Source organism: Pogona vitticeps, chromosome 4 (assembly GCF_051106095.1).
Source record: "Pogona vitticeps strain Pit_001003342236 chromosome 4, PviZW2.1, whole genome shotgun sequence".
Classification (NCBI taxonomy): Eukaryota; Metazoa; Chordata; class Lepidosauria; order Squamata; family Agamidae; genus Pogona; species Pogona vitticeps.
In genome coordinates this window covers 82,947,319-82,962,295 of record NC_135786.1, presented here as the reverse complement: position 1 = coordinate 82,962,295, position 14,977 = coordinate 82,947,319, and the positions used below count along the sequence as shown (strand labels likewise).

The following is a 14,977-nucleotide window of genomic DNA, read 5'->3' as shown; positions in this document are numbered from 1 at the left end:
TCTAACTTCCAAATGAAGTTGGCAGTGCTTGCCAGCAACTAATGGGATCATTTCTTATTTTCTTTTCTTTGGAAACAGGCGTGAAAAAGTAATAAGAGTACATGGGTGATAGTAATCTTTTTAAAAGCAAAAGAAGAACGTGTGAGATCCCGCCGAGTATTGACAGAAAAGATTGTCTCCCTTCGTTAAAGTAGAAGTTGAAGAAGTAGTAGTTCACTTTCCACAGCTGACATCTAATTAGGTTCTTGTGAGATGTATTAATCTGAATTGTACAGCAGAAAAGGTCAGAACAATGACAGGGGGAGGGTGTTCATCTCGAATCAATGGGACTTTTTTTTTACCTTTTGAAAAAGGTCATCATACAAAAGAGATACCTTGAATAGCTGGAATAAGATTCTCCTCTGATACATTCTACCCACCAACATATTATTCTGCTTCTCTCTCTCCTTTAGTGATCCAGACTAAACAACTTCTGGTACACAAGAGCTCTTGGGCCACTTCAGAGTTAACAGATAAGAAAAGGATATAACGAGAACATTATTTTTCCCACTGATCATATTTTCTACTCAAGATTTTAAAGGATAGAAATGTTCACAATTCATGGCCTTGGGGCATTTTGTTCCTCTTAATTTTGTTTTTAGACTAAAACACATAGAAAAGGGGAGAAATCCTAAATATTATTCATAGAGCTCCCCAATCTCTCTGGCTCAGTGGCCCCAACAATAAATAACTCAGACGAAGTAAGAAGGATTGTGAAATATAAGTGTTTTAACAAATGAATGGGAAAGAAAAATGAATGAGGAACCCCAGTATTTGGAGAAAAAAACATAGCTGTTGCAAACATGGACATTGTGTGTATTATTTTAAAACTATTCAGATGGAATATAAATTAACAATTGCTTCATGAAATCCAAAGGGAACAAGATGGAATGACATGTTCTAAGTCAGCAGTTCTTAATCTTTTTATTACCATGGACCCCCTTTACTACTACTACTACTACTACTACTACTACTACTACTACTACTACTACTACTACTACTACTACTACACCACCTACAAAATAACAACAACAACAACAACAACAACAACAACAACAACAATAATAATAATAATAATAATAATAATCGTATTTAATTCTTGCTTGAGAAACCGAAATTAAAGCACTTAAAATCATTAATTTCATCTCATTCTTTATTATACATTCAGAGATCTAAGTTACAAAATCATTAATATGACACAACTATACAAAACATAACATGAAAATGAAAGCTAGAAAATGACATGAATATAATTGGTACAAATAATGTCTACCTTATTAAGCACAAGTTGCGTGGGGAAAAAAGGGAATATATTATATTTGTATAATTATAATTAATGAAAAGGCTGGTGCTGCTTTTCACTTACAAATCTTGTTATATCAGGCTTAATAACTAAAACCTGTATTCTGAGTTCTGACTCCTTGTTTTTCCAGTGTTTTCTATACTTATCTTTAAGATGAGAAAGAGCAGAGAATGATTTTTTCACAGAAGTATGTCATTCCAAAAGGCATCAATGCTTTCATAGCCATCTTCAATAATTCTGGAAAATCTGCTTGTCGGGGAGACTAGAAATTTGGAAGGGACTGTTCATTGAACTACAATTTCAGAGCACCATCTGTGGATATTACTATGAGTTTGTCTTTCTCTGCTGCCGTGAGCCCCTCTAGTACATACACATTAACTGAAAAGGGATCTCTAATCCAGTTTTTGTTTGCATCAGAAACAGGAAAATATTCATGGAAACTATGCTGCAAATCTTTCAAATGTTGTGCGATAAGTGATGTGTCCTACTTAGACAACTCTTCATTGATGGAACCAAGAAAATTTGTGAGGTTTGGAAATGTCACATAGTTTCAGTTTGATAGGTGATGATGCCTATGCTGATGATGATCTAGAGTGGTCGAGTAGACCAGATAGGCGGGGTATAAATCAAATAAATAAAAATAAAATAAATAAAATAATAGATGCCAAAATTCCAACTTTTTGATCATTGCTTCAATCTTGTCTTCTTCTTGAAAAATTGTAACCTTTTCTCCTTGAAGATTTAAATTGAGCATATATATGGGTAAAGATATCTGACAGATATGCTAATTTGACTAACTAGGAAAAATCTGTCAAACGAGGTGAAATTGCTTCTTCATGAGGAATAATCTTATCCCGTCTCTCAATTCCCCAAAATGAGACAAAACTTTACCTCATGATAGCCAACAAACTTGTGTATCAAAAGTTGGTGGTGTTCACTCCCCATATATTTGCAAAGCTGTTCAAAAAACTGATCATTTTGACTGATTTATTAAAGGTCTGCTTCAGTTTTTCTTGTATCTTCTTAGCAACAAGAGCTTCCCTATGTATACAGCAGTGGTACCAAGTCACCAATGGTATAATTTCATTAATCCATAAGCTTTCCAGACATTGCTCGTGCCCCGTCTATACTAATTCAAACACATTTCAACCAATCCATGTCGTGAAATGTTACAAACTCATTTAAACTGTTAAAATTAAGCTATAGTGTGTACCAATGAGGAGACAAACAGTATATCTTCAAAAACATTTCTCTCATGACACAGTAAGGTTGCTTTGTTATGTCTGTGCTTTCATCCAATTGCAGTATAAAGTAAGGGGACATACAAATTCTTTCTAATAATTGTTCCTTGATATTAGTTGACAAACCATCGATTTCTTTCTTAACTGTGTCATTTGAGAACGGTATTAAGGAAAGGTCCTTGGCAGAAATCATGATTTTTGCAGCAGGCAATATAAGTCCTTTAACTATAGTGTGCCGTTTTCCAGTTTTGCTATTAGTTGAGAAACTTCAGATGAGGCCCTCACTACATTTTCATTGCTGCAACCAGCTGCAGTCTTTTTTGCCATTTTCTTATTTTCCTGAAACTCATGCTCCTTACTTTTAAAAAAGCTGATGCTCTTTGTGGCATCTTCTTTATGTTTAGTATCAAGCTGTCTTCACAATCTTGATGGTTTCATGGCCCCATTGGACAATATTTCATAAAACAACACACACTGTGGTAGTTGCTTGTCTTCAGGAAGCCAATGTGAAGCCAATTGACAGATATTCCTTGCCATAATGGTGACACTTCTTAAGATGACTGGAATAAGTTTCGTTTCGTTTGAACAGGATGCACCCTCATCAACATCATCAGTCCTTTTATGTTTCAAATTCAGACAGCAATCTATTCTGAGGCTCAGTCTAAATTTGTTACAAAATTCACTGCAATATCGAAAGTCACTTTACCCAACAATAACCAAATGATTTTACCAGCAGAAATTGAAAAAAAACGATCATGAACTCTGTCTGAACGCTCACTCACACTGACACTGACTGACTCAGACTCTCAATTCCTGCGGCTTCTGACTGTGCAGTAGCAAGAAATATCACATGCTATCTCAGCCACTCAATGTCATTCATTTTTTTTTCTCACCGTGTGCATCATGGCCCCCCAGGGATCCAAGGACTACCGGTTAACAACCACTGTTCTAATCAATCAAAATAACTTTTTCTTTATCAAGGGAATTCTTTGTAGGTAGAAGGCACACTACCTTTTCTAAATGAATGACTATGCTACTTACGTTCTTTTGTATGCAAGCTCTCTATGAAGGGCTTAGCTCTTCCAGATTAAAAAGGTTGAAGCGAACGCTGCAGCCCTTCCACCTGCAGAGGATTACAGGACTGTGACACAAATCTAGAAGTACATAAACCCAAGCTAGAAAGAACAGACCATATCTTCACAGCAAATGAATTACATGCCCAAATTACATGCCCTAAGAGGAGGAAAAAGCTCAGCAAATAACCATTGTTAGCAGTTCCTAATAGTTTTTTCCTCAAAATAAATACAAGATTTTGACTTCCAAACACATTAGAATATGAAGTTAATTATGGCACCAAATTCATACTTGGTTTGTAATGCATATGCAAAAGAGTTCAGCATGTAGCGTCCATTAGTGGAATGTTTCCACACCAGCATGGGTGTTTTTCACTGCTGATATGGGAAAGTCATCCACTGCCATATACCACATTTTTCTGTGTATAAGATGATACTTTTCTCTAAAATATTTAGATGGAAAATTTATACATGAATTCTTATACATGAAAGGAAGGAGGGATCAAAGCGCATTGATCCCTGCTTTTCCCCTCCACTTTCTTCACAAGAAAATAGAGGGGGAAAGCAGAAATCATCAAATCATGCACTTTGATCTCTGCCTTCCCCCTCCACTTTCTTGCAAAAAAATTCTGGGTTAGAAAAGTAGGGGTCTTATACATGGAAAATACAGTAATCCATCAATGTGTAATGTTCAATCAGCAGAGAAGCTGTTTTAGTTTTCATACAGCTAATCTGTGGCCAAAATCCTGTTGCCTAGTGCAGTAAATTGTACTAGAGTAGGCCCACTGAATCAGTGGTGATTGGTTGAGTCACCTCCTTTGTAAGTTCCATTGATTCAAAGGGCATACTCTAGTTATGATTTACTATGCTTACATACGTTGCAGGTAGAATAGGTCCATTTGAATCAATGAAATTTATGGGGGAGATGACTCATCAAATCCCCTTGGATTCAGTCTACTCTAATGCAATGTACTACATTAAGCAAGAAGATTTCAGCCTATAACTCTTGCTATACACCTTTAAAATACAAGTGAACAAACTGATATTTAAAGAGATTATCATTGGCAAACATAGAATTTGTTATTGCTTACTTTATCTTTCTACTAAGGATTGATATATATCACATTTTTCATTACACTATCACACCTCATATAATTACATACTAGAGTCCATGTACTTGAACGAGAGCAGCTGATGTGCCTTATAGATCCACATTATCAAGGAACAAACCCCATGAATCAGCATATAAATTGTCTTTGAAACACCTTTACTTGGCAGTCACACTAATTTCAACAAAACACTCATATTAATCTGTTTAGATTACAGATGTATATGGATTAGGCTGCATCTTAATTGAAGCATTTTATTCTACCACTAGGCAGATACAAATTAGAACAATGATACCATCCTCCTTGACATCAGTTAACATAAAGGAATATTAGATTATTTAATCACATCATAGATAAATTTCATAAAACCAATATATAAATAAGAATACTGATATATGATATTTGGTTCATAGAACATGGTTTGGAAATTCATTTCTCTTTGTTTTAAAGCCCAGAAAGCAGATGTGAGCTTGGCAGACTACATAATGGTCCACAAAGAATTTTTATCATAACCAGAAAACATCTGTTTGGAATCCATAGACTCAGCTTTCATTTGCAAATCATAGTGAATGTGCAGCACCCTTGTGGTTAAGGAGGAAGTATTCAAAACATCAGTGCTGTGATCATTGAGAGTGAACATAGCAACAGCAGTCTCCTGCTCTGCTCTGATGATCTCTGTAAGAAGATACAAGAGCACTTACAGAATAAATTATTCCTTGAATAATTTCAGTCTATAGCTGCCCTATCCGAAAGCTACTTTTACCATTAAAAAAATATCAAAAGATCCAATTTGTCTTGCTTTGTTGTAATGCACATGCCATATGCACATTTCCTTTCTTGTACACAATGCATGTTGCTGAGTAATTTCTTATAGGCTATATTTATTTTATTTTATTTTTAATTTTTTTTATTTTCTATAACTATAACATAAACAAAAACATATATATGAAACATATAAACTCAAGTACAATAACTGTGTTCCCCACCACCATATAAGGGACCTCTTGCCATCTTCTTCTTCTTCTTTTATTGTCCTCTTCTCCAAAACTGTATAGATTCTTGATTTGGAGCTTTCCCTTTCCCCCTTATTAGCACATATTCCAGAAATTTGCCCCATATTTCATAAAAATTATTCCTTTTTAGCTCTCCTTTCTTAATCTTTAAATTGCAAGTTAATTTATCATTTATTGCTATATTCCATATTTCTTTGTACCATTCTTCAATTTGCATTTGTTTTTAATTTCCATTGCCTAGCAATAATCAGTCTAGCTGCTGTTAATAAATTAGTTATCAATTCTTTAGTCATTCTGTCATATTCCACATTCTCATATATTGATAACAAAGCAATCTCAGCATTACATTCTATATCTTTCCCACAAATATAGCTTAATTCTTTGAAAATTTGTTTCCAAAATCTTTCCACTTTTTCAAATTCCCACCACATATGAAAGTATGTACCAACTTCTTTCTCACATTTCCAACAGACATTCGGATGATTGGCATTAATCTTGTTTAATTTTAACAGTGTTAAATACCATCTTAAACTAAGTTTTAAAAAAATTTCCCTTATTCTTACCGACATAAATCTTAACACCCTCATTTTCCATATCTTCCTCCATTCTTCTTCATTTATTCTTTTTCCAATGTCTTGCTCCCACACTATTTTCAATCCCTCTTTCTCACTTTCTTCTTCCTCTAAATTCAGAAGAAGTAAGTAAATTTTACTCACTGCACCTTTTACTGAGTCAATCATCTGAATGTCCTCATATGACAATAGAAATTGTTCATACTTTGTATATTCTCTAGCTTTATTGTATTTATTTAACCATTCCTTAGTCCATCTTTCTAGTTGTACATATGAAATATTCTGAAATATTTCTTTCATTTGATCTATCGATTTCATTTTATACAATCTTTCAGTCGAATCACTTTTTTTTCTTTGAATAAATCCGCATACACTTTCATATTGGTAGGAAAATTTTCTGTGTCCGTCACTAATCCGAATGAGGCTATATTTATTTTATTTATTTATTTCATTTTTTTCAATTTATATCCCGCCCATCTGGTATATTCTACCACTCTGGGCGGCTTACAGAATATCAAAAACAATTTAAAAATATATATCACACTAATTCCCCATAATATAGACAAAGCTTGTTGTTGTCTAGTCGTTGTCATATCCGACTCTTCATGACCCCATGGACCAGAGCATGCCAGGCCCTCCAGTCTTTCACTGCCTCCCAGAGTTGGGTCAAATTCATGTTGGTAGCTTCGGTGATACTGTCCATCCATCTTGTCCTCTGTCGTCCCCTTCTCCTCTTGCCTTCACACTTTTCCAACATCAGGGTCTTTTCCAGGGAGTCTTCTCTTCTCATCAGATGGCCAAAGTATTGGAGCCTCAGCTTCAGGATCTGTCCTTCCAATGAGCACTCAGAGTTGATTTCCTTCAGAATGGATAGGTTTGTTCTCATTGCAGTCCAGGGGACTCTCAAGAGTCTCCTCCAGCACCACAATTCCAAAGCATCAATTCTTCAGCGGTCAGCCCTCTTCATGGTCCAGTTCTCAATTCCATACATCACTACTGGAAAAACCATAACTTTGACTATGCAGACCTTTGTCGGCAAGGTGATGTTTCTGCTTTTTAAGATGCTGTCTAGGTTTCTCATAGCGTTCCTCCCAAGAAGCAGGCGTCTTTTAATTTTGTGGCTGCTGTCACCATCTAGAATGATCATGGAGCCCGAGAAGGTAAAATTTGTCACTGCCTACATATCTTCCCCTTCTATTTGCCAGGAGGTGATGGGACCAGTGGCCACAATCTTAGTTTTGTTTTTTTTATGTTGAGCTTCAGACTATTTTTTTGCGCTCTCCTCTTTCACCCTCATTAAGTTCTTTAATTCCTCCTCACTTTCTGCCATCAGTGTAGTATCATCTGCATATTGGAGGCTGTTGATATTTCTTCTGGCAATCTTATCTTAATTCTGGCTTGGGATTCATCCAGTCCTGCCTTTCGCATGATGTATTCTGCATATAAGTTAAGATCATATAAGTTAAATAAGCAGGGAGACAATATACAGCCTTGTCGTACTCCTTTCCTAATTTTGAACCAATCAGCTGTTCCATATCCACTTCTAACTGTTGCTTCCTGTCCCATATATAGATTTTTCAGGAGATAGATAAGGTGGTCAGGCACTCCCATTTCTTTAAGAACATGGTTTGCTGTGGTCCACACAGTCAAAGGCTTTTGCGTAGTCGATGAAGCAGAAGTAGATGTTTTTCTGGAACTCTCTGGCTTTCTCCATAATCCAGTGCATGTTAGCAATTTGGTCTCTAGTTCCTCTGCCCCTTTGAAATCCATCTTGTACTTCTGGGAGTTCTTGGTCCACATACTGCTGTAGCCTACCTTGTAGGATTTTGAGCATAATCTTGCTAGCATGTGAAATGAGTGCAATTGTACAGTAGTTGCAGCATTCTTTGGCACTGCCCTTCTTTGGGATTGGGATGTAGACTGATCTTTTCCAATCCTCTGGCCACTGCTGAGTTTTCCATACTTGCTGGCATATTGAGCGTAGCACCATAACAGTATCATCCTTTCAAGATTTTAAATAGTTCAACTGGAATGCCATCACCTCCACTGGCCTCGTTGTTAGCCAAACTTTCTAAGGCCCACTTGACTTCACTCTCCAGGATGTCTGGCTCTAGGTCAGCAACCACACTCTCTGAGTTGTCCGGGGCATCCAAATCTTTCTGGTATAATTCCTCTCTGTATTCTTGCCACCTCTTCTTGATGTCTTCTGCTTCTGTAAGATCCCTACCATGTTTGTCTTTTATCATGTCCATCTTTGCACAAAATGTTCCTTTAATATCTTCAATTTTCTTGAACAGATCTCTGGTTTTTCCCTTTCTGTAATTTTCGCTATCTCCCTTGCATTTTGTTTCCCTTCTGTTCTCTGCTATTTGTAAGGCCTCGTTGGACAGCCACTTTGCTTTCTTGTGTTTCCTTTTCTTTGGAATAGTTTTTGTTTCTGCCTCCTGCACAATGTTACAAGCCTCCATCCATAGTTCTTCAGGCACTCTGTCCACCAAATCGAGTTCCTTAAATCTGTTCTTCACTTCCACTGTGTATTCATAAGGGATTTGGTTTAGATTATACCTGAATAGTCCAGTGGTTTTTCCTACTCTCTTCAGTTTAAGCTTGAATTTTGCTATGAGAAGTGGATATCAGAGCCACAATCAGCTCCAGGTCTTCTTCTTGCTGACTGTATAGAGCTTTTCCATCTTTGGCTGCAGAGAATATAATCAATTTGACTTCAGTGTTGCCCATCTGGTGATGTCCATGCCTCTTGTGTTGTTGGAAAAGAGTGTTTGTGATGACCAGCTTGTTCTCTTGACAAAACTCTATTAGCCTTTGCCCTGCTTCATTTTGGACTCCAAGGCCAAGCTTACTTGTTGTTCCTTTTATCTCTTGACTCCCTACTTTAGCATTCCAATCCCCTAGAATGAGAAGAACATCTTTCTTTGGTGTCAGTTTTAGAAGGTGTTGTAAGTTTTCATAGAATTGGTGAATTTCAGCCTCTTCAGCATTGGTGGCTGGTGCATAAAGTGGATTACTGTGATGTTGGAGGGCCTGCCTTGGATTGGTATTGAAATCATTCTATCATTTTTGAGATTGTATCCCAGTAACACTTTTGCCATTCTTTTGTTGACTATGAGGGCTATTCCATTTCTTCTACAGGATTCTTGCCCACAAGACTGTAGTAGATATTATAATAGTCTGAATTGAATTCGCCCATTCCCGTCCATTTTAGTTCACTGACGTCCAAAATGTCAGTTTATTCCTGCTATCTCCTGTTTGACCACATCCAGCTTACCAAAGTTCTTAGATCTTACATTCCAGGTTCCTATGCAGTATTTTTCTTTGTAGCATCGGACTTTCCTTTCACTTCCAGGAGTGTCCACAGCTGAGTGTCCTTTTGGCTTTGGCCCAACCACTTCATTAGCTCTGGAGCTGCTTGTACTTGTCCTCTGCTCTTCCTCAGTAGCATGTTGGACACCTTCCAACCTGAGGAGCTCATCTTCCAGCAGCATATCTTTTAGCCTTTTGTTTCTGTCCATGGAGTTTTCTTGGGAAAGATACTAGAGTGGCTTGCCAGTTCCTGCTCCAGGTGGATCGCATTGAGTCAGAACTCTCCACTATGACCTTTCCATCTTGAGTTCCCTGCATAGCATAGCTCATAACTTCTCTGAGTTACTCAAGCCCCTTCGCAACGACAAGGCAGCAATCCGTGAAGACAAAGCTTGTACTTGAGATTTATTTTACCATTGGTTCTTCTTTACACAAAACCATTAAGTAATATGTTTAAGAACAGAATATTATGCTACATAACCCTCATCTCCACTTACTCTCCATGAGCTAGAAAAGAGCAGTTATAAACTGAACCCACATGATTATCAGAGGACATTACATAGCAAAACAACTCCACCTGTATACATTGAATGTACTGTATAGGCAATAAAACGTGTGTACTTTCTCTTTGTGGCCAGCTGACAGATGTAGGATAGCAAATAGTTTTCTCCTTCCTTCTAAGCATTTTGGTTACTTGTACTGTATGCTTTCTTTTTATAGCTCTTAAGTGGAAGTATTTGTTCTCTATGCTTGTGAAACCTCCAAGGCTGAACTCCTATATAAATTTACCTTTGACTAAGTATCACTGAATTCAGTAGACCTTATTTCTATGTAGGCATGAACAGTAATGCAGTGTTCTCATGCATCATAAGTAGACCATGACTTACTTTGACTCAGTAAACTAGATTATCTATTTTCCCATCCCATTCACAGTTGGATCATTCAAGAAAACTCAGCAAATGTCATCTGAGGTGAGATAATATGTAAAGCAACAAAGTATTTCAGAGCAACACCTAAAATGGCTTCCTTAAACAAACATTTGCACATCATGAAAATATGCCTCCACACAGCTGCATTTTTTTTCAGAGTGAATTCATATCTCAGTTACGCGTCATTAAACTTGTAAAAAGCCTAATAAAACATTATTTCCACTTCATGCTATTTAGTTGATTTTTATGCGGATGGAAATATTCGTCTTTCATTGTAGGACTGCAGATTCTCTTTTCCTGACAGAACATTCTTCAAAGTCAGTGCTTATAACATGCCCTCAACAAGCAATCACAACAAATAATATTTACTGCTGAGTCAGGAACCTTCATTGGTCTCCATGATGTGCTCCAGGTTTCCTGTGTTTCAGTAGAATTGATCATCTACATAATTTGACTGCATTTTTATTTTATATTCACTGTTTACCCACACTTCATTATTCTCATGGCACTGGAAAATGGTATGAGAACTCTGATTTGCTTAAAGTACATGTGTATCTTTTTTTATAATTATTTTGTGTACACATGGAACCCAAATCCTCTGAAGATCTGAGCATGAGGCTTCATTCAGAGCTATCCCCATCAGTTTTTATTAAAGTGATTATACTCATTATCACAAATGCCATTCCTCGATAACCTAATTATCAGTTTCATGTACCTAAATGCCTGTCCTAACCATCCAGAGAAAGTGCAGATTGTGCACTGCAAACCACTTAAGTGGAAGATTTTCTCTTAATATAATTAGACCCTCTTGAAATCAATGACACAGAGCCAACTACAATAATTTAGCCATAACTGCATGCACAGGAAATGCAGTGTGTGCATTTGAAATATGTAAGGACAAGCTTTGTAAAATAACCAGTCTGTTTTGGATTGTAATGTTCACAAACTGATTTGCAAAATAGGTCTGTCAATTCTTAGTTGTCATATATACGAATATGAGAAGAACTGCAAATAATAACATGCAAATAGATTCAAAGAGAAACTATGACACTTTAAAAATGGAACGGCATTCTGAACCAACATCATTTTGGTCCAACCTGAACTTCAGTGAAGTTTGTCTTGGAGATCTATTAGCTTTTTACTATCTGGGTTCACATACTAGAGGTAATGTTTTTATTCTGCTTGACTTTAACTGCTCAGAGCAACAAAACTGTAATATCCAGTTCTGCTTTTCAACTTTTTGTCAGCAGAAGGAAAAATAATAATTCTAAGCTGTATAGTCAGCTGTCAAACTGATTTCTATGAATGCCGTATTGAATTTTAAAAACCTATTTAACAATGTACAGTGGTGCCTTGCTTGACAAGGATAATCCATTCCAGCGAAACCGCTGTAGAGCGAAATCCTCATCAAGCGAAATAAAAAAGCCCATTGAAACGCATTGAAAACCGCTCAATGCATTCCAATGGGTTAAATACCTCAGCGTCCAGTAAAGATCCTCCATAGGCTGGCCATTTTCCGATGCCTGTGCAGCGAAAAATCTGCCCTAAAGCACAGCGGGGAGCCATTTTACACAGCAGTTGGTCATTTTGAAACCCGACAATCAGCTGTTTTGATTGTTGTAATGCGAAGAATCGGTTCCCGAAGGAGTGAACCTATCGTCGGGAAGCAAATTTTGCCCATTAAAACATTGTTCTGTGATCGCAAAAGCAATCACAAACACCTCATCATCAAGCGGTTCCATCGTTTAACAAGGTAACAGTTAAGCGAGGCATCACTGTATTAGTTACTTAAGGCAGACAATAAACTTATCACAGAGTTGACAAACTAATCATACACTTCTGAAGACATCTACCTGGTACAAAATATAATGAGCTGCAGGTTAAATAATACTGTAATGATCCAACATGCCAATATCTCTCTTTGGTCAGTATTATCTTGTGCTGTTTGCCATTCCGGTTTATAATCCAAAGAAGTGTTTTGTTGCTGCTTTAAGTGGCAGGACCCCTGTTTGTCATTTTGGACAGAATACCCATGGAAACAATTCTGTGTTCAGATACAGCATTTTATGGAGCATTCTGTCTGAAACTGACAAAAACGAAACCAATTTGCTTGATGAAGGCAGCAAAGTTGCCACTAGAAATGACAGCAACCATGTTTAGAAAGGCAAAACTGTCTTTGAAAGCAAACCTGCTTGCCTGTCTTCACCAGCTGCTTACCTATTTCAAAAGTAACAAAAAAAGCATCAGTAAAACGGCGAGAAAAAAGAAATTAGGCTGGCTACATCTTTGCTGAGTTCCCAGAGGGCATCCAGAAGCTGTTTCATATAAACGATTACATACAGCCTTTCTTTTAAAACTGCTCCTTAAAAATCAGTTTTAATCTCTTTTTCAAGAACTTTCTTTTTGCCTTTTCTATTATACATCACTGCAGGAACTTTGGTGAACAGTAAACATTAAGAAATGAGAAATAAAAATAGCTACAACACCAGTCATTGTTTCTAAAACATACGTACTTTCTCTTCTCCTAATTGATATGCTCATAGCTATTTTCTATGGATAAATTAAAGATCCAGTAATTAATTCTGTGTGAAGGGATGTGGTGGCGCTGCAGGTTAAACCGCTGAACCCAGCTACTGCCAACCTAGCAGTTCGAAAACATGCAAAATGCAAAAATGCGAGTAGATAAATAGGTACCACCTTGGTGGGAAGGTAAACGGCATTCTGTGTCTAGTCACGTTGGCCATGTGACCAGAGGATTGTCTGCGCTAGCTCTATGGGTTGGAAACGGAGATGAGCACCGCCCTCTAGTCAGACATGACTGGACAAAATTGTCAAGGGGAACCTTTACCTTAATTAATTCTGTTCCTCACATTGCACTTGGTAGGAAGAACTAACCAATAAATATGAAAAACACTATAATTCATAAAAGATTTCATAAAACAGACTACTCTGATATTCAATATTTTCACAGTTTAATCATCTACAATCTGTAAAGTCTAATATTTTATGCTGGAGGGAAAGCAGAGGTGCAAATCCAATGTCATGACAAGAGGATAAAACATATGTACAGCTTTCAGGGGGGCTATGGTCTGAAAATGATCCCAAAAAAGGACTTTCAGCTGAGAGAGTAGAATTTTTTATCTTTATCTTTAATACAAAATATGACTCAAGCATCTGACAGCACTGAAGGCTTGGCAAAGGGGACCGTTAGACCCTAGGAGTTACATCACTCTCAGAGTCAGCAGTTGCCCTGTTTCCCAAGTACAGAGCTTTGCTTTAAAAGTGACAATAGCCCAGAATTAGCCCTTTGGGAAATTCATTAAAAACCTTCATAGTTAGCTCCACCTGAAATTCAGAGAAGGCCATCCATAAGTGTGGAACATGGAGTTTGTAGCGCCCTAGTATCTTTATCTAAGAATACTTCTCTGAAAGTGTTAGACCCAAAGGTAAAACACATTACTGTACTAAACTACTGAATACAGTCTGCATGTCTTGTTTTTATATTTTATTTTCTTTCTGCTGAAATCTAATGCTAACCCAGAACAGTAATAAGAACAAGAGATATGCTACCCAATAAATAGGAGAGGTGTGTGGCAACCAGGTTTTAATAAGCTTAGTGCACTTTCAAACTGTTTGTGGAAGTGGAAAAAGAGGATTGTAGCTGTAGAACCCATGCTAATTTGAATATCATGTTCATTTGAAGATCCTTTTGAAACCCTGTGTATAAAAATGAGGGCACAGTTACACTGCTGGCCCTGATGAATTCTGAATTGATTTTCAGTCATATGGTTTTAGTATCACTGTGCACGTTCACTTTGAAAATTATTGTTCTGAAATACTGTAAAGTAGGAACTTAAAACTGCTTCAGGAAAACTACACGTGAGATTTTCAATCATTTCATTAACCGGCATGTGTGTGAACTGCATAGTTTCCATTGTTGCTGATCCCGGCACATTGCCAGTGATTGAAACCTTCTCTTTCCCATTTGCTTTCAATATTGTGCAGTATTTCTTTTGTTTTCAGGCAATATGTTTGGAATATGTGCATTTCTCTCTCTCTTTTAAAATAAATTTTAAGTGACACTAGTGGCATTACTTTGGAAGCCTGCAATCACCCACAAAGGCAGTATTTAATAAATTTTAAGTGGCATAGCAGCATAGCGGTATTATTTCTGAAACCTGTGACCGCCCACAAATTCAGTATTTAATACGACAGGAATGTTCACATTGTCCAAAACAATTCATAAAGAATCACTTTCACAAGCATGTTAAATTAAAAAGCCCCTGCCAGCCCCTGCAAAAACAAAAAGAAAAAAACACATTCAGTTTGTGGTCAAAAGGAAGCAGGCTTTGTGATGCATCATGTAGCTAGTATTTTTTT

The 14,977-nt window shown here is 37.0% G+C and overlaps 1 protein-coding gene across 2 annotated transcripts in view; it reads right to left on the bottom strand.

Moving 5' to 3' along the window:
* PTGFR (prostaglandin F receptor) overlaps window positions 1-14,977 on the bottom strand; it is a 46,724-nt gene that overhangs the window by 23,973 nt on the left and 7,774 nt on the right. Inside the window, exon 3 of one of the 2 annotated variants that reach the window (XM_078393026.1) lies at window positions 95-14,890. The exons of the other annotated variant lie outside the window; for it this stretch is intronic. Within the exon in view, the coding sequence (XP_078249152.1) occupies window positions 14,870-14,890 (21 nt within the window). The 3' untranslated portion in view covers window positions 95-14,869. Of the gene's footprint in view, window positions 1-94; window positions 14,891-14,977 lie in introns of those variants that run through there. 2 annotated transcript variants of the gene reach the window in all.